This window comes from Myxocyprinus asiaticus, chromosome 20, assembly GCF_019703515.2.
Source record: "Myxocyprinus asiaticus isolate MX2 ecotype Aquarium Trade chromosome 20, UBuf_Myxa_2, whole genome shotgun sequence".
NCBI lineage: Eukaryota > Metazoa > Chordata > Actinopteri > Cypriniformes > Catostomidae > Myxocyprinus > Myxocyprinus asiaticus.
The window spans coordinates 22,733,126-22,760,640 of NC_059363.1; the positions used below are offsets into that span (position 1 = coordinate 22,733,126).

The 27,515-nt window shown below is 39.1% G+C and overlaps 1 protein-coding gene across 1 annotated transcript in view; it reads right to left on the bottom strand.

Annotated features, from left to right (window-relative positions):
• Positions 1-531: 531 nt before the first annotated feature.
• Positions 532-27,515, bottom strand: part of LOC127411040 (EH domain-containing protein 4-like) — a 29,463-nt gene continuing 2,479 nt past the window's right edge. The window contains exons 2-6 of the mRNA XM_051646365.1: positions 26,262-26,438; positions 22,134-22,231; positions 15,983-16,395; positions 10,961-11,125; positions 532-3,829 (exon numbers count right to left, since the gene is read on the bottom strand). Coding sequence (XP_051502325.1) covers positions 3,272-3,829; positions 10,961-11,125; positions 15,983-16,395; positions 22,134-22,231; positions 26,262-26,438 — 1,411 coding nt within the window. The 3' untranslated portion in view covers positions 532-3,271. The remainder of the gene's footprint in view (positions 3,830-10,960; positions 11,126-15,982; positions 16,396-22,133; positions 22,232-26,261; positions 26,439-27,515) is intronic.

Below are 27,515 nucleotides of genomic sequence, written 5' to 3' on the forward strand. Positions count from 1 at the left end.
TTCATTAATTGTTTATGGTTCATTGAACAAGCATGGAAAACATTGTTTAAACCCTTTACAATAAAGATCTGTAAAGTTATTTGGATTTTTACAAAATTATCTTTAAAATACAGTGTCCTGAAAAAGGGACGTTTCTTTTTTGCTGAGTTTACAAGTGCACAACATACAAAAAACTTTACATTTCAGGCAGAAATTCATGATTTGAGAGTAATCCCTGAAATCCTCTTTGAAACTGATTGGCATTACGGAGTGGACTGAACTTTGAAGCTGTTGTAGGTAACAGACTGAGAGGGAGGGTAACTCTCACTCACCTGACAATGTCCTACTAGAGTCAGGATTTCATACAATTCAACAACGCATGCCTCTCAACAGCCCAATCCAGGTACAGCCGTGCCATCAGGATGGAATTTGAATTGATTCAGGGTCAAAACTGCTGAAAAAATTCAGACATTCAAGAAGATTCAGTCCAGATTAAAGTCATGCTCATTTGCTTGTTGTTCATATCACAAAAAGTGTTAGAGGCAAAAACTGTTCGTTTGAAATAGTTTATTACATTCCCTTATTCCATATAAAAGGGTGTAGAAAACCGTCATCTTTTTACAATGAATTATACATTAACAGGTGGCTTAAACTTCCACATATGTTAAAGGCTTGTTAAAGCAAATGTGGAAAACACCTAAAAGCAAAGCAAAGTTTAACATCAATTATATGAATGTAATGCCCCAAGAACAGTATGGGTGTAATCACTTTTTACAGTAATCTTAATTTTACCAGTTTCTTGCTAAAGCACAAAAACATTCAGCTGATCAATAATGATCTTGTCACAAAGTCACAGCCTAGCTCTTGTATTCCATCTCTGAGCTGACAGAAGCTAACTATATACCTAGAATCTACAGTAGTTACAATTTACATATGGTTACATTGACACAATGATTAGCATACACAATTACATTCATCACTATCAAAGTATACACCGATCAGCCACAACATTAAAACCACCTGCCTAATATTGTGTAGTTCTCCTTCGTGCCGCCAAAACAGCACCAACCCGCATCTCAGAATAGCATTCGGAGATGATATTCTTCTCACCACATTTGTACAGAGCAGTTATCTGAGTTACTGTAGACTTTGTCAGTTCGAACCAATCTGGCCATTCTCTGTTGACCTCTCTCATTAACAAGATATTTCCATCCACAGAACTGCTGCTCACTGGATGTTTTTTGTTTTTGGCACCATTCTGAGTAAATTCAAGAGACAGTTGTATATGAAAATCCCAGGAGATCAGCAGTTACAGAAATACTCAAACCAGCCCATCTGGCCACAACAATCATGTCACGGTCCAAATCACTGAGATCACATTTTTTTCCCATTCTGATGGTTGATGTGAACATTAACTGAAGCTCCTGACCCGTATCTGCATGATTTTATGCACTGCACTGCTGCCACATGATTGGCTGATTAGATAATCGCATGGATGATTGTTGGTGCCAGATGGGCTGGATTGAGTATTTCTGTAACTGCTGAACTCCTGTGATTTTCACACACAACAGTCTCTAGGATTTACTCTGAATGGTTCCAAAAATAAAAAACATCCAGCGAGCGGCAATTCTGTGGACGGAAATACCTTGTTGATGAGAGAGGTCAACAGAGAATGGCCAGACTTGTTCGAACTGACAAAGTCTACAGAAACTCAGATAACCGCTCTGTACAGTTGTGGTAAGAAGAATAGCATCTCAGAATGCTATTCTGAGATGCGGGTTAACACTGTTTTGGCAGCACAAGGGGGACCTACACATTATTAGGCAGGTGGTTTTAATGTTGTGGCTGAATGAAAACTCGTTGCATCATACAAAAGAACTTCTTTTGCACCCCAGTCATATAAAGTATTGTCACAAGCCTCCTTTAATTTTATGAAATCAAGGAAAATCTCTTACTGTCAATGTATATATTTTATCTAAATATACAATTCTTATTTTAAAAGGGTATTTAATTAAAAAGACAGAGAAAACACTTGGTAGTTTGGGACTAATAAAGGACTTATGCCTCTACTCAATACTGAAATTTTAGAATAAGTTTTTGTCCATAAATGTTTGCCGACATAAACCATCATAATCCTTATGCAACCTATAAATGGAGCGTCATACAGAAATTTGTACTGACAGTAAAAATGACAAAACACAGTGTTATCATATAATGATGGTAAATGAACGTATCATTTTAGTCAATGTCATGAAATTTTATGCAGAGCATAAAATATGTAACACCCAGTGTGAGAAGACTAAAAACATTATATCTAAAATATAAAAAATACAAATAATTTTAATTGCATCATAAACTGAATACTGTTTCTATTTCCCTGCATTACAAAATGTACATTAAAGATGTCTAATTCAGGATTTTGATGCTATTATTTTCCAGTTTAAACAACTGTGCCATCAAGAAGTTTGAATCAAGATTTAGATAAAATAAACTGTTGTGCTGCAAAACTATTAAAATATATAGATAAATATCAGCCTTTGACATTCATGCTGTGTCAGACTGAGTGAAATGGATTTTAATTTTGTTTGTGCCCTCTGTGATAGTGCTTCATGTACAAGTAGATTACGTGTTAAGTTGCTTACATGCATGTTACAACAACTGAAAAAGGTTATTTCTATTGAAGTGTAATATTAAACATTTAAAGCACCCCAAACAATGATCTACAACTGCAACAATCTACAAATATTTAGTCAAATTAAATAAAACAAGGAGATAAAATTTTGAAGTAACTCTAATTTTATGGGCTGAAATATGAATTTGTAGATATTGTCTGTCATAAATCTGTGCTCTTCTCTAACACTAAGTCAAGCCATGTTCAAACTAATCAATTTCTGTTTAATTTTAACTTTAATTTTCAGTTTCAAATGTCATAATTTACCGAAGTATGCAGTGCTGGAGAGCGTTTTCTAAAGTCTCAATTTACAGGGGAGGAAAACACTTTTTCAGTGTGGATTAAAGGCGTAAATTAAGCAAAAACAACACGTTTTCAAACTAAAACATATTAGTGTGGATGTAGGCATATTTCCTTATGTGAGAGCTACACTTAAGTTCAACAGTAAAAGCAACATACAATGTGAAAGATGGCTTAACCAATAAAACTTGCCCCTTTCAACATAGTTTCTTTACATTTTAATATTCTAATTTAAGGCCACACTGTGCTAGCAGCTGGATGATAACTATACATATACAGTATGAAGGAACCTCTATAAATGGGCGCCGGCAGGTAAAGTGATTAGTCCTCCTGGTGATTGTATAATATGTCAGCAGTGGGGTTCTTCCTGTGTGATGGAGGCACTAGGTGAATTGGTAGCTCAGTTGGGAGCTCAAATCCTTCCAGCTTGACCTTAATAAGGTGCTGAGCCAGAGCAAATTCTTCATCATCCAGCATCCCATCTTTATCACAGTCTGCAAGCTTCCAGATCTTTCCTAGTACAGTGTTGGGCAAGCGGGAATTCATCATCTCCTTCTTGGCATTGATGCCAGTCACCTTCCCATTGATAGGCATCAAGGTGTAGAAGATCTCGTCATAGCGATGTTTGTCGCGACTTACGATCCAGTCTTCAGTGTCAGCCCCTGCACTGATACCCTCACCATAACCATGGCCGAAAGGTCCATCAGAAGAGTCCTCAAAGGCTCCACCCATTACCAGCTGAGGTGGCAGTTTACTTTCTTCCTCTCGGATCATGTTCATCAGACTTGAGATCTTGGTTGACAACATCTTGTCCACAGATTCAATCAACTTCACCTTCAACGACGGGAACTTGCTGAAGTCGTAGTGTTGGAGTTGCTCCTGCATTGATACATACAGTGACAGAGTGAGACACCTTACAATCTAAAGTTTGTAATACTAGATTTAAAACTCTGTATTAAAATTGCATTAACAGTTAAAGCACAATGGGTAACATACACTGATCAGCCACAACATTAAAACCACCTGCCTAATACTATGTAGGTCCCCCTCGTGCTGCCAAAACAGCACCGACACGCATCTCAGAATAGCATTCTGAGATGATATTCTTCTCACCACAATTGTACAGAGCGGTTATCTGAGTTACTGTAGACTTTGTCAGTTCGAACCAGTCTGGTCATTCTCTATTGACCTCCCTCATCAACAAGGCATTTCCATCCGCAGAACTACCGCTCACTGGATGTTTTTTGTTTTTGGCACCATTCTGAGTAAATTGTAGAGATTGTTGTGTGTGAAAATCACAGGAGTTCAGCAGTTACAGAAATACTCAATCCAGCCCATCTGGCACCAACAATCATCCATGCGATTATCTAATCAGCCAATCATGTGGCAGCAGTGCAGTGCATAAAATCAAGTAGATATGGGTCAGAAGCTTCAGTTAATGTTCACATCAACCATCAGAATGTGGAAAAAATGTGATCAATGATTTGGAACGTGGCATGACTGTTGGTGCCAGATGGGCTGGTTTGAGTATTTCTGTAACTGCTGATCTCCTGTGATTTTCACACACAACAGTCTCTAGAATTTACTCTGAATGGTTCTAAAAACAAAAAACATCCAGTGAGTGGCAGTTCTGTGGATGGAAATGCCTTGTTGATGAGAGAGGTCAATAGAGAATGGCCAGACTGGTTCAAACTGACAAAGTCTAAGGTAACTCAGATAACTGCTCTGTACAATTGTGGTGGGAAGAATATCATCTCAGAATGCTATTCTGAGATGCGGGTTGGTGCTGTTTTGGCAGCATGAGGGGGACCTACACAATATTAGGCAGGTGGTTTTAATGTTGACGCTCATCGGTGTATTTGTTCATTATTTATTACTTTTGTTTATTATTTATAACCAAGACATTTAAAATAAAATTTAGTAATGAAAAAGGATGCATCAAAGCCCTGATGTTGTTATTTCGGTGATATGATGTCTAAAGCTGGAGCTAATCAATGCTGGCTGTTGGGTCTAGAGTCTATTTAAAGCATAGCCTTTAACTTTATCAAGTGCTGCAGGGAAACAGTCCAGTCTGAAAGGCCGATGCAAGTACTGTACATGGACAACTGATTTATATTTGTGTTATCTCATGCACTTAAGTATATAACTCATACACTTCTTATGCATGAGACATTTATTGTGATTTGTATATGACTATGGCTATGTTCACACACTGCAGCAGAATGTGGCCAAAATCTCATATGTAACACAGATTTGTTAATAGTTTAAAAGTTAATTGTGAATATTTTGCGATATACAGGTGCTGGTCATATAATTAGAATATCATCAAAAAGTTGATTTATTTCACTAATTCCATTCAAAAAGTGAAACTTGTATATTATATTCATTCATTACACACAGACTGATATATTTCAAATGTTTATTTCTTTTAATTTTGATGATTATAACTGACAACTAAGGAAAATCCCAAATTCAGTATCTCAGAAAATTAGAATATTACTTAAGACCAATACAAAGAAAGGATTTTTAGAAATCTTGGCCAACTGAAAAGTATGAACATGAAAAGTATGAGCATGTACAGCACTCAATACTTAGTTGGGGCTCCTTTTGCCTGAATTACTGCAGCAATGCGGCGTGGCATGGAGTCGATCAGTCTGTGGCACTGCTCAGGTGTTATGAGAGCCCAGGTTGCTCTGATAGTGGCCTTCAGCTCTTCTGCATTGTTGGGTCTGGCATATCGCATCTTCCTCTTCACAATACCCCATAGATTTTCTATGGGGTTAAGGTCAGGCGAGTTTGCTGGCCAATTAAGAACAGGGATACCATGGTCCTTAAACCAGATACTGGTTGCTTTGGCACTGTGTGCAGGTGCCAAGTCCTGTTGGAAAATGAAATCTGCATCTCCATAAAGTTGGTCAGCAGCAGGAAGCATGAAGTGCTCTAAAACTTCCTAGTATACGGCTGCATTGACCTTGGACCTCAGAAAACACAGTGGACCAACACCAGCAGATGACATGGCACCCCAAACCATCACTGACTGTGGAAACTTTACACTGGACCTCAAGCAACGTGGATTGTGTGCCTCTCCTCTCTTCCTCCAGACTCTGGGACCCTGATTTCCAAAGGAAATGCAAAATTTACTTTCATCAGAGAACATAACTTTGGACCACTCAGCAGCAGTCCAGTCCTTTTTGTCTTTAGCCCAGGCAAGACGCTTCAGACGCTGTCTGTTGTTCAAGAGTGGCTTGACACAAGGAATGCGACAGCTGAAACCCATGTCTTGCATACGTCTGTGCGTAGTGGTTCTTGAAGCACTGACTCCAGCTGCAGTCCACTCTTTGTGAATCTCCCCCACATTTTTGAATGGGTTTTGTTTCACAATCCTCTCCAGGGTGCGGTTATCCCTATTGCTTGTACACTTTTTTCTACCACATCTTTTCCTTCCCTTCGCCTCTCTATTAATGTGCTTGGACACAGAGCTCTGTGAACAGCCAGCCTCTTTTGCAATGACCTTTTGTGTCTTGCCCTCCTTGTGCAACGTGTCAATGGTCGTCTTTTGGACAACTGTCAAGTCAGCAGTCTTCCCCATGATTGTGTAGCGTACAGAACTAGACTGAGAGACCATTTAAAGGCCTTTGCAGGTGTTTTGAGTTAATTAGCTGATTAGAGTGTGGCACCAGGTGTCTTCAATATTGAACCTTTTCACAATATTCTAATTTTCTGAGATACTGAATTTGGGATTTTCCTTAGTTGTCAGTTATAATCATCAAAATTAAAAGAAATAAACATTTGAAATATATCAGTCTGTGTGTAATGAATGAATATAATATACAAGTTTCACTTTTTGAATGGAATTAGTGAAATAAATCAACTTTTTGATGATATTCTAATTATATGACCAGCACCTGTACTGTATTTTCTAGATAATGCATTCAGTTCCTTTTTAAGAAAATACATTTATAGGCTTCAACAGCTGGCTTCAGCGATTCCCTTGCTAAAAAGAAGTAGATTTATGTAACAGTACTCTTTGCCAGTGTCACTTTTACAGTTTCTATTTTTCTTAAACTGTAAATCTCAAAATAAGAATGCAAGTCAATGCAAATGTGAAGTAATTAGATAGCAACTCTTCTTACCTTAAATATTTGTAATCCTGTTTTTCCCTGTCCTTTGATTTTATGGTTGTTTTGCAATAATATTTATATTACTGAGAATGAAATTCCACCATACAACTACAAATTATTTTATTTAAATATACTTTAATCAATTTGGTCTTCCTCTGTCACTTGCTGATACAGTAAATTATAAGATAGGCTCTCTCCCTAACAAAACTGACGAACTACATCTCCTCACCCACACAAACAAGGACTTTTCAACCTCTGCTGCCTTGTGCTTCACAGAAACCTGGCTGAGTGAAGCCATTCAGGAAAGCGCGTTACATCTGCCGGGCTTTCAGCTGTTCAGAGCAGATCGTATAGTGGAGTTAACGGGGAAAACAAGAGGCGGTGGAACATGCTTTTACATCAAAGAAAGTTGGTGTACAGATATAACAACATTAAAGAAGATGTGCTGTCCTAATTTGGAAGCGCTCTTTATTAACTGTAAGCCCTTCTACTCGCCGCTGGAGTTTTCCTCGTTTATTCTGGTGAGTGTGTATATCGCACCAAACGCGTGTTTGAATGCCGCGCTTTAACAGCTGGCTGATCAAATCACAGACACAGAACAACAATACCCGGACTCAGTTATTATTATTCTTGGGGATTTTAACAAAGAAAACCTCACACGTGAACTGCCCAAATACAAACAGCACATTACATGCCCCACCAGAGACAGAAATATACTGGATCCCTGCTACACAACAATAAAGGATGCATATCGCTCTATTCCTAGTCCCAAAACTGCTCTATCGTATCACTGTCTGGTTCATCTTCTTCCAACCTACAGACAGAAATTAAAATCTGCTAAGCCTATAGTAAGGACTGTAAAGAGATGGACCAATGAAGCAGAGCTGGAACTACAAGCCTGCTTTGACTGCACTGATTGGAGTGTTTTTGAAGCTGCAGCCACAGACCTGGACGAGCTCACAGATACTGTTACATCATATATCAGTTTCTGTGAGGATATGTGCATTCCTACTAGGACTTATTTAACATTTAACAACGACAAACCATGGTTTACAGCAGAACACGGGCAGCTTCGTCAGGCCAAAGAGGATGCTTACAGAGTTGGGGATAAAGTCTTGTACAATCAGGCCAGGAACACACTGAATAAGGGAATCAGAGTGGCTAAAAGAAGATACTCTGAGAAGCTGAAAAACAAGTTTTCAGCTAACGACCCTGCATCAGCGTGGAGTGGCATGAAACAACTTATGAATTACAGGACTCCTACCTCCAACCTTGTGGTGGACCAACAACTGGCTGACGACCTGAATGTGTTCTACTGTAGATTTGAAAGGCCCAATCTCACACCCCACACCCACTCTAACCTAACCTTCACACAAACACCAACACCTCCTGCAACCCCCCTCCTCCCCCCTCCTGCTACTCAACCTGCACTTAAGATCTGTGAGGATGATGTGAGCCACGTCTTTCGAAAACAAAGGATAAGGAAATCGCAGGGCCCAGATGGCGTTTCACCTGCATGTCTTAGATCCTTTGCTAACCAGCTGGCCCCCATCTTCACACAGATCTTCAATAGATCACTGGAACAGTGTGAAGTCCCATGCTGCTTCAAACGTTCCACTATCATCCCCATCCCAAAGAAACCAAAAATCACAGGACTTAATGACTACAGGCCTGTTGCCCTGATGTCTGTGGTCATGAAGTCATTTGAGAGACTGGTGTTGGCCCACCTGAAGGTCATCACTGGACCCTTTCTAGATCCCCTCAAATTTGCTTAGAGCAAACAGGTCTGTGGATGATTCAGTCAACATGGGATTGCATCATATCCTGTAACATCTGGACAGACCAGGGACATATGCAAGGATCCTTTTTGTGGACTTCAGTTCGGCTTTCAACACCATCATCCCAGCTATTCTCCGGACTAAATTACACCAACTCTCTGTTCCCACGTCTATCTATCAGTGGATTACCAGCTTTCTGACAGACAGGCAGCAGACAGGGGAAATTCACTTCCAGCACCCATAAAATCAGCACTGGTGCCCCCCAGGGATGTGTGCTCTCCCCACTACTCTTCTCCCTCTACACCAAGGACCCATCTGTCAAGCTCCTGAAGTTTGCAGACGACACCACTATCATCGGCCTCATCCGAGATGACGATGAGTCTGCATACAGAAGGGAGGTTAAACAGCTGGCTGCCTGGTGCAGTCAAAACAACCTTGAGCTGAACACACTCAGAACGGTGGAAATGATTGTGGACTTTAGGAGGAACCCCCCAACACCGACCCCCCTCACCATTCTAAACAGCACTGTGGCAGCAGTGGAGTCGTTCAGGTTCCTGGGCACTACCATCTCACAGGACCTGAAGTGGGAGACCCACATTGACTCCACTGTGAAAAAGGCCCAGCAGAGGTTGTACTTTCTTCGCCAGCTGAGGAAGTTCAACCTGCCACAGGCGCTGTTGATACAGTTCAACTCAGCGGTCACTGAGTCTGTCCTCTGCACTTCAGGTTCAGCTACGAAATCAGACATCAGAAGACTACAAAGGACAGTTCAGATTGCTGAGAGGATTATTGGTTCCCCCACCACTGTTGCCTTCTGGCCGACGCTTCAGAGTACCAGAACCATCAGGCACAGGAACAGTTTTTTCCCCCAGGCTATCCATCTCATGAACAGTTAAAACTGTCCCTTTGAGCAATAATGAATGTGCAATACACAGCTTAGTCTTTTTTTATTATCCAACACATCCTACCTCTTCTGCCATTACATTCCCTTGCACTGTACATAACCGATTTGTATTTAGATATGCACTACGTATGTGTAAGTATGTATGTATGTATGTATGTATGTACGTATATATATTCATATATGTGTATGTATGTGTATGTATATATATGTATGCATGTATATATGTCTTGTGTATTCTATATATACTTTTTTCTTTTCAATATTTATTTTTTATTCAATTTTAATTATTTTTTAAAAGTCTTGTTGCTGTTTTTGTATTGTTGTGTACTGGAAGCTCCTGTCACCAAGACAAATTCCTTGTATGTGTAAGCATACTTGCCAATAAAGCTCATTCTGATTCTGATTCTGATTCTGAAATGTTCGGCTAAAAATAAAACTCACAACTAATTACAATTGTAATAATAATGTAATTAATTATTCATATTATTATTAGGAAAGGCATCTGGCGTAAAACCTGTGCCAAGTCTAATATGCGGATCACGGATGGTCCGCTGTGTTGACCCCTAACGGGAGCAGCCCGAAGAAGATTCATATTATAATGATGAACATGCCAGGGTTTGTTATGCGCATGATTAGGGAGTATTATACATATGCAGGGCAGTTTAGGAGTGTCGGCTGTCCAGACCAGTATCTGATATGGGCTATATTTAAAAAGGCATGTGAACCACCTACTGTATACAGAACAAAAAAAATCAGATTTGGCCCACATGCAGCTACAGTGTGAATGTAGCTTATGACTAGTATTTATGTATAAGATCTACGTATACGTGCATTCTTATTTAGCACTGCAGTCACTGATCTTGCAGTAACCTCTACTGTGTGTGTCATCCTGGGTAAACATCCTTAGGCGAGACCTACAGAAAGAAAAATGCCCGACCCTGCTTTGCAGACAATAACAGGGTTAGGATGAATAATTGTCCTCTGGGAAAACAAGACCATGTCATTCTTAAAAAGAAGGAATAAAAATAATGTACGATTGCTCATACAATTCCACATAAATAATTGAAATAATCTGCTTATAAATAATCTGCGTATAAAATACATAAACCAAAAAGTTTCTTTCAAAATAAGATACATCCTGGTTAGTTTTGCAAACATACTGTATACAGCCTATTTGGCCATGTTCAAAAGACAGGCCAGGCCTTACCTGCATTTTGATGACATTAGGGAAATCTCCAGGTGAGATGTGGTGCTCTCTCTGCAGCATCTGATAGATCTCAGGCAGGTGGGCAATCAACTCCTCCTTCTTCTTCTCTTTCCCAAACAGGGATGGCATCTCCTTCTTCAAGTAGCTGATGATGTAAGCATGCACCTACAAGACACAAAGTAGATTAAGGTCAGTAAATTGGAGTATGGAGAAGCAATGTGTATGGAATAAGGTTGGATATATATATATATTATACACACACACACACACACACACTACTGTGCAAAAGTTTTAGGCACTTGTGGAAAATGTTGCATAGTGAGGATGTTTTCAAAAATAATGCCATAAACGTCCACTTATCAATTAAAGTCATACAAAGTCCAGTAAACATAGAAAAAGCTACATCAATATTTGGTGTGACCACCTTTGCCTTCAAAACAGCACCACTTCTCCTAGGTCACCTGGACACAGCTTTTCTTGGTTGTTGGCAGATAGGATGTTCCAAGCTTCTTGGAGAATTTGCAACAGTTCTATCTATTAAGGCTGTCTCAACTGCTTCTGTCTCTTCATGTACTCCCAGACTGACTCTCTGTTCAGTGGGGGGCTCTGTGGGGGCCATGCTATCTGTTGCAGAGCTCCCTGTTCTTCTACTCTAATCTTTTCTATTTGCAAAAGTAATGTTTGTGAGTCTAACATTTATATTTCCTATTGGCACACTAAAGCTGAAGATATATATATAACCATCTTAAGACAAATGTTTTTGTGAAACATCTTATGTGCCTAAGACATTTGTACAGTACTGTGTGTGTGTGTGTGTGTATATATATATATATATATATATATATATATATATATATATATATATACATACATACATACACACACGTATATATATATATATATATATATATATATATATATATATATATATATATATATACACATACACACACACACACACACAGTGGCGGCCAAAAGTTTGGAATAATGTACAGATTTTGCTCTTATGGAAAGAAATTGGTACTTTTATTCACCAAAGTGACATTCAACTGATCACAATATATAGTTAGGACATTAATAGTGTGAAAAATTACTACTACAATTTGAAAAAAAAAATGTTTTTTACATTTTTCTTAAACTACTTCAAAGATTTCTCATCAAAAAATCCTCCACGTGCAGCAATGACAGCTTTGCAGATCCTTGGCATTCTAGCTGTCAGTTTGTCCAGATACTCAAGTGACATTTCACTCCACGCTTCCTGTAGCACTTGCCATAGATGTGGCTGTCTTGTCGGGCACTTCTCACACACCTTACAGTCTAGCTGATCCCAAAAAAGATCAATAGGGTTAAGATCCATAACACTCTTTTCCAATTATCTGTTGTCCAATGTCTGTTTTTCTTTGCCCACTCTAACCTATTCTTTGTTTTTCTGTTTCAAAAGTGGCTTTTTCTTGCATTCTTCCCATAAGGCCTGCACCCCTGAGTCTTCTCTTTACTGTTGTACATGAAACCAGTGTTGAGTGGGTAGAATTCAATGAAGCTGTCAGCTGAGGACACGTGAGACATCTTTTTCTTAAACTAGAGACTCTGATGTACTTATCCTCTTGTTTAGTTGCACATCTGGCCTTCCACATCTCTTCCTGTCCTTGTTAGAGCCAGTAGTCCTTTGTCTTTGAAGACTGTAGTGTACATCTTTGTATTAAATCTACATTTTTTTTTTTTTTGGCAATTTCAAGCATTGTATAGCCTTCATTCCTCAAAACAATGATTGACTGACGAGTTTCTAGAGAAAGCTGTTTTTTTTCTGCCGTTTTTGACCTAATATTGACTTTAAGACATACCAGTTTATTGCATACTCTTGCAGCTCAAAAACAAAGACAATGTTAAGCTTTTATGTTTTATGTTTAATGTTAAACATCCGCTAGTGTATATATAGTATATATATATATAGTATGTGTATATATACAGTATTTACATGTATACTGTATATATACAGTATATATTAGACAAATGAGGTTGTCCAAGGAGATAAAACTGAAAAATATATTATGTCTAGTTAAACATTTTTTAAAAAAAAGTTTGTAAAAATTTAATCTTTGTGTCCATGTTTGTTTAATAAAATAAAATAAAAAAAAATAAAAAACATTTATTGCAATATCTAAAAAAAAAATGTATTTAATGACTTCAAAAATGATAAGTGGTGTAACCATTAAGAGGTATTCAAATACTTTCCTAGCATCTTTAATACAAGTGTACATAATATAATTTTGAGTCACCAATATCAAGATGTTTTCTTAAGGTTACTCCATTTCACCTGCACAAAATTTACTTTTTCATAAAAAATGTCATGATTTTTTTTTTTTTTTTTAAGATGAGAACAAAATGGCTACCTATGTTGGATAAATCACCTGACTTTGATTTGGTGGACAAACAGTACAACATTTGTACAACATTATTTAACTGCTACTTTTTTTTTAAAGAAATACTAATAAAAGATTATTCCAAACTACCAATGCCACCATTTTTTCTGCTTTTAATAAGGTTGTTTTACCGTCAATGGATAGTTAAACCACTTAAGACAGTTCCAGAAAATATATCAAAATGACTTTGAACTTTGAATTTTTTCAAGTAATTGAATTGGTTCTGAACAAAATAAAATTGCGTCACATCATTGACCCATTTACTGCATATTTGTTTGAGCATCCCAACCAGCCTGAAATAGCAACATTGTCTCAACCAATGGCGTGACTTTGGGTGGGACTATCTGTTTATTAGACCAATGGCAGACAGTGTTTTGGAAGTGTTTTTGAAACCTGTTTGAAAAATTTTTTTGCGATTCTGTTTGGTGTCGCTAGAAGCCCAAAAATTTGTGGAACACAACTAGATAATCCATCCTAATAAAATGAAATAAAATTGTACCATTATCAAAATATCAGATTGATATCAGGGATCAAAAGTGGGGGAAGTCTTGCTGTTTAATTCATGCAATTTCTCTCTCATCTGCAAAACATCCACCTACTGCTCATCTAGGCTGATTACATAATCAAACACCATGTGTTTACACCGTGGAAACGCCCTTGCCAAAGGAACATTGAGGAGCGTCTGTATTTACACAAACTCTTTCCTCAATTAGAGGAAGTACACTGCAAGATATCCAAAATAAGGCTGGCCTTTTCCCCTATAAGCCATGTTTATTCCTCTGACCGGGCAGAGGAGGACAGGAATGGCGTAAACATGACGAGTGGCAAGATTGAGTGGGGTGGAGAGGTTAGGAAAAATAAGGGCCATGCTCTCCTAGAGCACATTACACACATTCCTTTGTACCACGGAAAGGGACTTAGCTGGGCCTTTCCAGGAGAGATGGTGTTTAACTGCCTGCCTGCCAGCTACAGGATTCCTGTTTGCTGAAAGTGTTTGGAAAATATTGCGGAAGAGATAAGACGAACTTCTGTCATGGTTCCATGAGTGGATTGTTTAGAGCAACTCAATTTAAGTGCAAGACGCAACCAGGCAGTTTTTACTGGGGCTAATGTGACCCAATGTTTCAGTTTGTATAGTGCTGCGGTCTGCCAAAAACAATAGTGGTTGAACTAAGGTCAAACACAAGACAAAACAGACAATGAGCAGCCATGATGGAAGGTTGAATCAACATGAATCCAGGAGGGCCTGGGTAGCTCAACGAGTATTGACACTGACTACCACCCCTGGAGTTGCGGGTTCGAATCCAGGGTGTGCTGAGTGACTCCAGCCAGGTCTCCTAAGCAACCAAATTGGACCGGTTGCTAGGGAGGGTACAGTCACATGGGGTAACCTCCTCGTGGTCGCGATTAGTGGTTCTCGCTCTCAATGGGGCGCGTGGTAAGTTGTGCGTGGATCGCAGAGTATGAGCCTCCCGTGCTGTGAGTCTCCATGCACAGCGAGCCACATGATAAGATGCACGGACTGACTGTCTCAGAAGCGGAGGCAACTGAGACTTGTCCTCCGCCACCCGGATTGAGGTGAGTAACCACACCACCACGAGGACCTACTAAGTAGTGGGAATCGGGCATTCCAAATTGGGAGAAAAGGGGATCAAAATAAATAAATAAATAAAAATCTACATGAATCCGTATGTTCAGCCATTACTGTTAGGGTTAGTTCACCCAAAATTGAAAATTCACTCATCATTTACTCACCCTCATCATGCCTTCTAAGGTGTGTATGATTTGCTTTCTCCTGCAGTGCACAAACAAAGATTTTTAGAAGAATATCTCAACTCTATAGGTCCATACAATGCAAGTGAATGGTGGCCAAATATTTGAAGCTCCAAAAAGCAGATCAAGTCAGCATAAACATAATCCATCAGATTCCAGTGTTTAAATCAATTTCTTCTGAAGCTATCCAGTTCGTTTTGGGTGAGAACAGACCAAAATGTAACTCCTTTTCACAGCATTCTCCTTGGTGATCATGATTTCAAGCTCGATTACACTTCCTATAGCACCATCTAGTGTTCTGTGCATGCGTCAAGCACTAGGAATCTAATCAAGCTTAAAATCATGATCGTGCCTAGAGACTGCAATAGCAAGATGTAGTGAAAAGGAGTTATATTTTGGTCTGTCCTCACCCAAAACCAACTGGATAGCATCAGAATAAATTGATTTAACCACTGGAGGCTTAAGGACTATCCTAATGCTGACTTCATTTCCTTTTTGGAGCTTGAAAGGCCTGGCCACCATTCACTTGTATTGTATGGACCTACAGAGCTGAGAAATTCTTAGTTTGTGTTCTGCAGAAGACAAAAAGTCATACACCTCTGTGAGAGAATGACGAGAGAATTTTCATTTTTGGGTGAACTATCCCTTTAATTAAAGACTATAAAAAACATACAGTATATTTTACTATACTATATAAATAAGGTACATTTAATATGGCAATAATATAATACATACTGTATAAATGCATTTCCAAGCATGAAGAACAGGATTGTGGACCACTAATCTAGGGCACCATGACATCTAAACACACTGTTTCTAGAAAGCCTACCTTAGCAAGACGAGCTCTTTTGATGAGGTCATTAAGTTTACGCAGGGCAGCGTTTCGAGGAAGACTTTGGATGTCTCTAAAGAGATCCTGTGTTTCAGCTTCAAACAGGCGGCGGTTCTCTGCGTTTTGGAGAGGCTTGGCCCAAAAGGAGCCGAGATAGACCCTCACCACCTCTGGTGTATTGATCACCTTCCCCAGTGACCACATCAATGCACCATAAACCCGCATCAGCTGCTGAGTGTCCACTTGGTCAGCCTTGTTTAGCACCACACGGATTTTATCATCCTGTCCACGGAAAGCTTTGATCGCTTCAGAAAACTCATCGGATATGTCCAGCTTGTGAGCATCAAAGAGGAGGATGATACGGTCCACTCGCTCTCCAAACCAGCGCAGAACTTCTGTGAAATCATAGCCTGTGTGGAAAAATTTAAGATTACACTGTCAAATAATTAGGATTGAATTAGGGAGTATTTAAAATGTCCCATTAAGGGAAATTAGTTTTGATTTTGTGAACAGCAGCCTTTTGACTTTGGGCTTGTGAAAACCATGGACGTCAATATGATCACATTAGAAATCGACATGTTTCCGGAAGTTCACGTACCCTGAAATCAACCCCATTTGGCCGAATTATTATTTGCATCATTTCACATGTGATCACCTTTCCCTATAGCGATACTGATAGCATGTCTTGATAGCAATGACAGAGACACAGGTTCAGGTCCCATAACAACCAGAAAGTAATCACGTTCACATAAACAATCATGAGCATGATTCGGAGGTTGCATTTTAATTTTTATGCCACTGATGGTTAAGTTATAGGTTGGGGTTTGGATTAGGGCGTAGAGTTAATAGAATATACATTCATATTGACTGTTACATCATTTACAACTAAAAACACAAAAGCTTTTGGTGCAACTCTGTGGACATTTCCTGGAAACTTAAGCTCACACATGCACATATGTCCAACAAAACTTCCAGATTCAGCCACTGGGGGAATCACAAACCAATTTTAGTAGCAGAATTTTCAACATAATGTTGCTGAATTCACAGTCAGATCGATCTTGACACAATCAATCACACACATATACAAATAAAACAATAGTTTATGGTGACAATGTCAATAGAAAATAAAATGACACAACAGAAAATAATTGTGAAAACAGCACAAATTGTTGAATATAAACCAAATAGTTCAGACTCTACATTTTGTTTGGTTTAGTCACGTTTAAAGCCATTGTAAACACACACCAGTGACCGCACATTTTATATAGCTCTGCTCCACATTGTGCCTAATAACACCCCCCACCTGTGGTAAAATCACTAATGTATTGCCACTCATGGCTTATTGCTTTAATATATAATAAATAAACATTTGGAAATAACACACTGTCAATAATCTGATATTCAAGACTCAAAAATAACCACAGCGAAAACACAATGCTCAAATAAGAGGTCGGGTACATTCATATTGCTCACAAAAATGAATTTGAATGCTCGCTTTAGCATGTGCACGTGTTGCACCCTTTGACCCCACTGTAATTACCACAACACTAAAAACAGGTATATGGAGAGAAATTATTTAATGACTGGAAAATATGTTGTTCAACTGTACAATTGTCACATTCTTCACTCATGCAATAATAATGACTGGTTACACCTTTTTCTGTCGGTGGAAAAAACAGGTATAAAAGAGAGACGGAAGTGACAGATCAATTTTCAAGCTGTGTATCAGTGCGTAGGTCCCTGACCTAGCAGGACCATGAGAACCTCATAGAGAAAGGAACTGCACATCAGTCCTCATTCACTGGTTGATACATAGTCCTCATTATAAACTCATTACAAACCTCATTACTGGAGTGTTGGCTCAGTTTCAGCGCATGCACTGATAAACGCACATTTTAATGCTATGAGATGCTTTTCCATACACCCAACAGCCACGAGGAAATTACGTTACTTCAAAAACAATGCCATGGATTACACATTGTGATAACAATTTTACAAAAAGCTCTGCCAAGATTTAACAAAGGAGGAGCTCAGTGCTTAAAGTGTGGGAACCATCGATGCTGTTCCATGTCAGGCAACTTTTTATATTAGAAGGAAAGGCTTATCCTCACTCTAAATTAACCTTAATGCCAAGTCTCAATCCTAATACAAATATGTTGCCCTCATTTATGAAATCTGCAGATTGCAACATGTTTCAGAATTTCTATGCAGTAAATTTAACAATTTACAAGTGTAAATTCTGTTAATTTCAAATTCTGAAACATTCTGTTAAAAATTCATAGTTGTTTTAAAAATCAATGCACAAGCTTATGCACTAGCATTATATGTATCATTAGATGTGTCAGAGCTAGCGTTAGAAGAATTAGGCTGGCGTTAGAGGAATAAAACCTCAGCTGAGCAGAGCTAAAGCAGAAACAGATGTGTAGAACGCCCATGTGTCTTATCCTTAAACAAAAGCATTCTGGTATTAAATGTTTCTCTTGATCGCTCAGTAGCCTGCTACATATAGGCATACTGATGTATGAGAGTGCTGATTCAAACCCTGATGTGTATTTGGCAAACTACACCCAAGCTTGCGAAATGAGGCAAAGACAAGTGAGAAATGCTGACATAACATGACAGTGTCATCTGGGTTTCCAGTGTGTCGGTTGTTGCCATGTACTAGGAGACAGGGATGGAAATGATAGAAGTTTACAAAGAAACAGGCCTGCATCTGGTGACTGAAATGAAAACTAATGCCTACAGCATTTACTCTGGAACACTCCCTGAGTCCTGAGAGAGAACTCGCCTGTCTGCGGTAATGCATCATATCAAATCGTTTTTTTTATATGGGAACTAGCCATAGAGACTCCAGGATGAAGAATTCTGCCAAGGCTGGACAGCAGAGTTCATTCTGTGCTGGTCATGTGACATTTCTTACCATCCACTAAGCCATCCAATTCACATATTAAAGGATTAGTTCACTCAAAAATAAAAAATTTTCAAGGCTGTGTATTCCAAAAGTGTTTTGCTGTGTTCCAAATGACGCACTATACACTTACAAAACAGACTCTGCACTCAGCCATGTAGTGTATGAACTATAAAAGTGTAGTATCGTCCCAAATGAAACACTTAACATTTTTTTACTACATTAAAGTATTCGCTGTTTAACAACTGACAAAAATGACGTTTCAAACAAGTGATGCTTTGCTGCAAGCTTAGCGCGTGAGCCAGCCTCAGTTCAAAACTTCACTGAAGTTTCGCTAGGTGCTACATTTTCCATTATTTATACTTGATTTGTCTGGTCAATTGCAATGCAGCCAAGTGACTCCGCCCCTTCCGCTACATACGACAAGTCACGAGCGCTATGTGCATTAAATGTCCAACGTTCCACACTACATTTTGACGGCTGAAGATGATCATAATCAGAGTGTTCACTGTCCACTTCTTTTTGTTGCATTTTCAGTTAACATACTGCTCGCACTACTTATACTTGCGACGCACTTTAAGACTTTTACCCGTAGAACACAAGAGGAGCAATTTTGAAGAATGCTGATGCTTTTGCTTTCCTAGACAATGAAAGTGAGATTGTTGGTCTCATATATTCTGTTCCATTGACGCGATGCAACGACTTGAGGCTGTCTACACTGGACGCTTCAACACGAACATTCTAAACCATTTATTTGTGTTGTTGGCAGTAGTAGTGCCAGCGCATGCTGCGCAAAATGGAACGGGACACCTGTTTACTGTTGGTATGACGCGACGCATCCCAGTGGGCGCTTCAAGTGTAGACAGCATCATTGATTATAATGGGTTCTATTCAGGGCTACAGACTGCGACTAAAATGGTCGTAAATGCGACCAAAAATAATTGATTGCGACAACAATTTAAAACGGGCTGTGTGCGTTCATATGCGGTTTCATCAGATATCATCTTGTCAGTTACCGAATACGTCTTTAGAGCGCACACCACCAATGTCTCTCAAGCTGCTTTTCACCGGTTCTGTTGTTATGAGCTCCCTGCACTGCACACAACAAACCCAGCGCGAGAGAGTTGTGACCAAATGACTCTTTTGAACCGGGTCTTTTTCATGAATCACCTGAAAAGAACTGAGGGTGTGAACTCAGCAGCTCAGGTTAGCAGTTTGAATCAGAGTCACTTTCTCAGTGAATCATCAAAATCAAATCAAATCCCTTTGTCACTCAACCATATACACAAGTGCAACAGTGGGTGAAAGTCTTGTGTGCAGTTCTGAGCAACATAGCAGTCGTGACAGTGATGAGACATATACCAATTTACAATAAATATCAGATTTAGACAATACAATTTACATATATAATATACACATAATTACACACAACACAATATACAAATAATAATATACAATGTACAGTATACAAGACACACAATATAGAATACACAATATACAATAAAAATGTTATATATAAAATATACAGTAGGTTGTATTGTGCTGTATTGACATTCAGGCTGTCGGTTGATAGTCAGCTGCCAGTGTGTTGTTAAGAGAGAATATAATTATGACAGTCCAGTGTAAGATTCATAAAGTGCAGTGCTGATGTATTTTGATCGTGAGAGATCAAGAGTTCAAAAGTCTGATTGCTTGGGGGAAGAAGCTGTCATGGAGTCAGCTGGTGCGGGTCCTGATGCTGCAATACCTCCTGCCTGATGGTAGCAGTGAGAGCAGCCCATGGCTCGGGTGGCTGGAGTCTCTGATGATCCTCCAAGCTTTTTTCACATACCGCCTGGTATATATGTTCTGGATGGAGGGAAGCTCACCTCCAATGATGGCAGTTCGCACCACCCTTTGCAGGGCTTAGCGGTTGAGGGCAGTGATGAGGCCAGTCAGGATGCTCTCTACAGTGTTGGTGTAGAACCGTGTGAGGATGTGGTGGTTCATTCCAAACGTCCTAAGCCATCTCAGGAAGAAGAGGCGCTGGTGAGCCTTTTTCACAACGGCCTCAGTGTGGACGGACCATATGAGTTCCTCGGTCACTGATGTGGACACCGAGGAACTTGAAGCTGCTGACTCTCTCCACCAGTGCTCCATTGATGGTGATGGTGCTGTTTTTTTACATCAGTAATGTCCTCACTATACTTTGTGATCAGTTGAATGCCACTTTGGTGAATTAAAGTACCAATTTCTTTCCATAAGAGCAAAATCTGTACATATACATTTTTTATGTGTATATATATATATATATATATATACACACACACACACACACACATTTTATATATATGAGATCCAGCTTTTGACACTTAGGACAATTGAGGGACTTGTACTCAGTTATTAAACAAGGTGCAAACATTCGTTTATGCTCAAGAAGGCAACACACTACTATATGCATACTATGTTTTATGTAAATATCTGCTTATGTAGATTCTAAAGGGCAGTACTAAATAAAAAAATGTTTTACCTCTTATATTTGTATAAATTATGAAAGGGGTGTGAACATTGATGAGACAAAAGGGGAATGCAAACTTACGTACCTTCTCAACTATGTATGTTTATTAAACCACCGATTAATGGGTTATCAGCTGTCTTCCTTTTCTTGTGCTTTCTATCTTGTTTCTGAACAACAATCTAAATCGAGCAATTATATGATCTGGTGACTAAAAACAGCCATTTGGCTCCTTAATGTTTCAGTTAAGGAACCAATGGCTCCTAAGTCATTTTTTTTAGTCTGGAGCCCTGGTTCTATTGCTTATGATGCAACGTTCGCGTCTGGTGTAAACAGGGTGTGCGATATATTTTTGTATTCCACAGAAGTGTTTGGAATAACATGAGATTGAGCAAATAATGACAGAATATTTATTTTTGGTTGAACAATGCCTTCAACAATCTGTATATCAATCGAGTTTTAAATATATAAGTAGCTCTAATAAATATTTTGGAGGGGCACTTGAGAAGACTATCAGAGTAGAATAATATTCGAAGTTGTCCACTTTGTCATCTGATGTCCCATTGTACTCTCTGACCACTGTAGCATGTGTCTGGATATGAGTCAGTGTGTACCTACCAGTCTTTGTTTACCATACAATACAGTATGGATTAGCTCCTGAGCACACACAGACACTACAAAGGCACATCAAATTACAACAGACAAAATATCATTCTATACAGTAAAAGCTCACTGTAGTCACTGACCTCTGCTTATGCGTTGCTTCTCGCCAGACAAGATCCCCGGGGTGTCAATGATGCTAATGCTATGCAGGACTTGGTTGGGCATTTGCGAGCAGATGAACCTGGTGAGACAGATGGAAGGAGTTCATCACCTTATGGTATACACTGGTAGTGCCACTATGTTTTCTTGTTGACTCAAATGATCGGAGTCATGAGATAGCAAATTTGTTTATTTTTTTATCTTGAAACATGACAACATGTTTAAATGGTCCAATCTAGCAATGCAGTAATTAAAATGTATCAAATGAAAAGAGTTCCAATTCAGACAATAGACAAATGTACAACTGTGTACAATCTGATGCATGGTGTGCACTCCAATGTCATTTTTATCAATTCAGGATGTGATGTTACATCCATCCCACTATAGGCGATTACTTTTGCCCCTTATCCATAATTCTACACTCACCAGCCACTTTATTAGGTACACCTGTACATCTACTTATTCATGCGATTATCTAATCAGCCAATAGTGTGGCAGCAGTGTAGTGTATAAAATCATGCAGATATGGGTTAGGAGTCAGAATGGGGGAAAAAATTTGATCTCAGTGATTTGGACCGTGACATGATTGTTGGTGTCAGTCAGGCTGGTGAGTATTTCTGTAACTGCTGATCTCCTGGGAATTTCAAGCACAACAGTCTCTAGAGTGTAAAGAGAATGGTGCGAAAAACAAAAAACATCCGGCGAGCAGCAGTTCTGTGGATGAAAATGTCTTGTTAATGACAGAGATCAGAGGAGAATGGCCAGACTGGTCCAAGCTGACAGGAAGGTGACAGTAACCCAAATAAACACACTTTACATCAGTGCTATGCAGAAAAGCATTTCTGAACATACATGTCAGACATTGAGGCGGATGGGCTACAGCAGCAGGAGACCCCTCCGGGTACCAGTAGCTAAGAACAGGAAACTGAGGCTGCATTGGGCACAGGCTCACTAAAACTGGACAGCAGATGATTGGAAAAACATCACCTGGTCTAACAAATCTGGATTTCTGCTGAGGTACACAAATGGTAGGCCCACTGCAGCCTCAATTTTCTGTTCTTGACTGACAGAAGTGGAACCCAACGTGGTCTTCTGCCATTGTAGCCCATCTGCCTCTGTAGCCCATGTTGGGCATTCTAAGAGGCTAATCTACTCACTACAACCGTACAGAGTGGTTATCTGAGTTACTGTAGCCTTTCTGTCAGCTCAAACCAGTCTGGCCATTCTCCATTGACCTCTCTCATCAACAAGGCATTTTTGTCCACAGAACTACCACTCATTGGTTGTTTTTTGTACCATTCTCTTTACACTCTAGAGACTGTTGTGTGTGAAAATCCCAGGAGATCAGCAGTTACAGAAATACTCAAACCAGCCCGTCTGACACCAACAATCAAGCCACAGTCGAAATCACAGATCACATTTTCCCCCATTCTGATGGTTGACGTGAACATTAACTGAAGCTCCTGACCAGTATCTGCCTGATTTTATGCACTTCACTGCTGCCACAGGATTGGCTGATTAGATAAATCGCATAAATAAGTAGATGTACAGGTGTACCTAATAAAGTGGATGGTGAGTGTATATGGCAATTCTGTGTATATTATGTTTTTAACTTATGACAACATAAATTCAAAATGACAACGAAAGTGGTAATGCACCTAATAAATCTTAAATATTAACCATTGTGTTTTAATGTAATGTTAGATGTGTAACTCCCTTGAAACACATCATTTTGGAAAATAACCAATTGGTAATGATTAGATTCTTGTTGTAAAGTAAAAAATAATAATGTAATAATTCATGCATTAATGTGGTATGTACAAATTGCCATGTAAAGATTGGATAGTCCACACTTTTCCTGAGCAACCACTGGGCAGCACCATGATGATTCTAATGGCCTATTTTCTGTGTCTGTTCTGAGACGCAATGTAAAACTAACCAAAACAAGCGATCCAGATGGAGAACAACAACCCTTTAATTGTTATTTGGAGTAAAAATGTATTTCTGGCTCAAGTTGTGCAGTTGCTGGCTGTCATAACTAGTAAATAAATTAGTTAACGAATTTAATGTATTTAAACTCGGACTGTTGTTTCATGACATCTATTCACTCAGATGAGGCACTGTAAAAAAAATACAAATAATAAATTACAAAAAAATTACAGAGTCATATCAACTCTGTGAAGTATCTGCACTATAGAGCCACATATGTAATTCTTTAAACATCACATTACCCGCTAAGTATATATGCTGATGTAGGTGAAAATGGGAGACTGCAGACAGGAAAATGAAAACTCCAAATTGTGGAGCACTTCCGCGTTCAGGCAAAAGGCTGATAGGATTATCAAAATAAGGTTAGAAAACAGATTGGAACACGGTATCAAGTTAAGATTTTTATATATATTACACACACACAAAAAAAAAAACAGAGAGGAAATTGCAACATCTGTGAGCAAACATTAACTGTGAGCTGCAAAGCAGAAGGACAAATTGAAAAATAGGAGAACCAAGTTTCATTTTCAAGAAAACTGTATAAGCCTATTTATTCAGAAAGCTAGTATGATTAGAAGAGAGAGACAATGAGAAAAAGAAACTGTTGTGCCTAAACAAGCCATCACATGACGCACAACAATGTCCACAGGAAACAAAGTGCATTGTTTTAAGTTCCTCTGCAGGAGAGGAGATGATCTGTTAAGCGTGCTTTTGACCTTTATAGTGGTCACTGTCAAAGAATTACTTACCCATTTCCCCTCTACATAAATATCCAGCAAACAGGGGGAAAAAAACCTGTCCAACTGTCTATGTGCTAAAATTAAACATTAAAGCTTGTGGAACACAAGCAACAGCTACAGTTACCTAAAATGAGAAACAACCAAGGTCCTTTACACAGTTTGTATAACACTTAGTGAAATATTTGCCTTTTGTAGAAAATAAGATTGTGTTGGATGAGAGGATGCACTACAATAAATGGGAGCAGAATGAGCAGTGTTTTTATTAAAAGTTAACTTTATAGAATGGAAATGACAAAACTGCACAAGCAGTTTGTGTCTTTACTTTTCATGCATGGTCTTTAGTCTTTTTATCCTTAGTTGTACTGTAAACCTTGAATTGTACACTTCTGCCTTTCCAGACTGATTTTTCTTTTCCTAAGCCACCATCAGAGCTTAGAAGTATGTTACAGGCTTAGTGAACTAACCCTTTAATGGAAAATCCTTGTTTTGATAATGGCCTGGGCAAGAGGGAAGCCTGTTACAGCATCTACTGAGAGAGCTTGTGCTTACATCCCAGATCTCCCAGCCTGTATGACATGGTGTCTTACGACCATTTTCCTGAATCAGACTTCACAGAACATCTGATAAACAGTGAAATATAGCAAATAAACTTTACCAGCAATATCACTCTGCAGCTCTCATCTTGTTACCCACTGAAGCCAGGAAGGGAGACTGAAAACTTCAGTTGCTGCTGGAAGAAGCCAGCAGGGGGTGCTCACCCTGTGGTCAGTGTGAGACCTAATGCGTATAGTGAGACACTATAACGTAAATGGCACTGTCTTTTGGATGAGATGTTAAACTGAGGTCCTGACTCTCAGTGGTCATTAAAAATCCCAGGGTAATTCTCAAAGAGTAGGGTTGTAACCCCTGTGTCCTGTCCAAATTTGCCCATTGGCTTCTATCCATCATGGCTTCCCAATAATCCCATATAAATGAATTGGCTACATCACAGTACTTTCCTCTCCACCAATAGCTAGTGTGTGGTGGGCATTCTGGCGCACTATGGCTGCCGTTGAATCATCCATGTGGATGCTGCACCATAGTGGTGGTTGAGGAGATTTCCCAAATACTATGTAAAGTGCTTTGAGTGCCTAGAAAAGCACTAAATACTGTAAATGTAAGGGAATTATTATTTTTTTAAACTGGCCTAAACTACCAATTTATCCACACCCATTCTCTACCACCAGACATACTCAATTTGCACAGAGATTCATCTCCTATGAGCAAGCAAAGAGCCTTTGAATCAATTGACTGTTTTAGACACTTGATTAAAATAATATTTCACTCTTAAAATATCTTCAGTCATGACCTTAAAATAGAAGGGAGTCCCCACCGGATCATTACCTGTTTAAGAAGGCGTTTCCAAAGGTATTGAGTTTCCGGAAAGGTTTCTTTTGGTCTACAACCAAGGCATTTCCAGGAACGACCCCCTCGTTCTCATTATACATCACAGCAATGAATCCATCTGTCGTTGGCTCAGGGCCAATTCGCATCCCTGGGAAATCCTGCTCCAGAAGATACCTGCAAGAGAAAGAGGTTAAGCATTAACTTTAAACCACTACTTAGTGGAGAAGCATGTGACAGCACATGCAAACTCCAAAATGTCATGGTTGAAGGAGAATCAAACTAATGAAATAAATACTTGGGACAACATGAGAGTAAGTAAATGACCAAATTTTTGTTTGGTGTGAATTATCCGTTTAAATCCAAGCATTAATCAATAGCCTTCAGGTTGAGACAATGCAATCCCAAAAAAAAAAAAAAAGTCAGAAATTAAAGCTGATTGAGCATCAAAGCGAAGCACCAGATGAGTTGCACTCCTAGAATGTGAAAACAGAGCTATTCAGCCTTGTTCTTCCTGTAACTCAAAGGCATAATAAAGCTCCTTTCCACGTCCTGTCAGAGGATGAGAAAGAGTCAAAGGTCTTCAAGCAAAGAAACACACATGGGGTGTCATTAACTTTTTACATAAATATAAGGGAACTATAAATCGGGGTGTTCATAGTTGAATACGGTACAAATTTCTCCTTAGTGCATATGTCGAACAGGAGAGAAACTTTTGGGAAATACATTTTACTGGAGAAAGAAAGCAATGCAAACGTAACTTGTATACACTCTAATACAAGCAGAACTTTGAAACCGTGGTCTTTCATTTTCCAGGATTTAGATTTTACAGGCGGGTGTAATGTATAAAAACAGCCTTAAACATCCATCTTTCCAATAATGCCTGAATGTATCACATTATGAAGTTCAAAGTTACCTACTCAAACTAATCCTAGTCTGAAAGGCAGCACATCCTGAGCTAATTTTTTTCCCCCCTTACCAATTTTGCATGCCCAGTTCCCACTACTTACTACAGCCGTGGTCAAAAGTATTGGCAGTGACATTTCTGTGGTATACTGGAAAACAATGATAAGCGTTTCATAAGTCTTAAAGGCTTTGTTTTTGCCAATAATTCAATATATGCAAAGAGTCAATATTTACAGTGTTGACCCTTGTTCTTCATAACCTCTGCAATTCGCTCTGGCATGCTGGATATCAGTTTCTGGGACAAATCCTGACAGATGGTGATCCATTCTTGCCTTAGTGCTCGGAGTG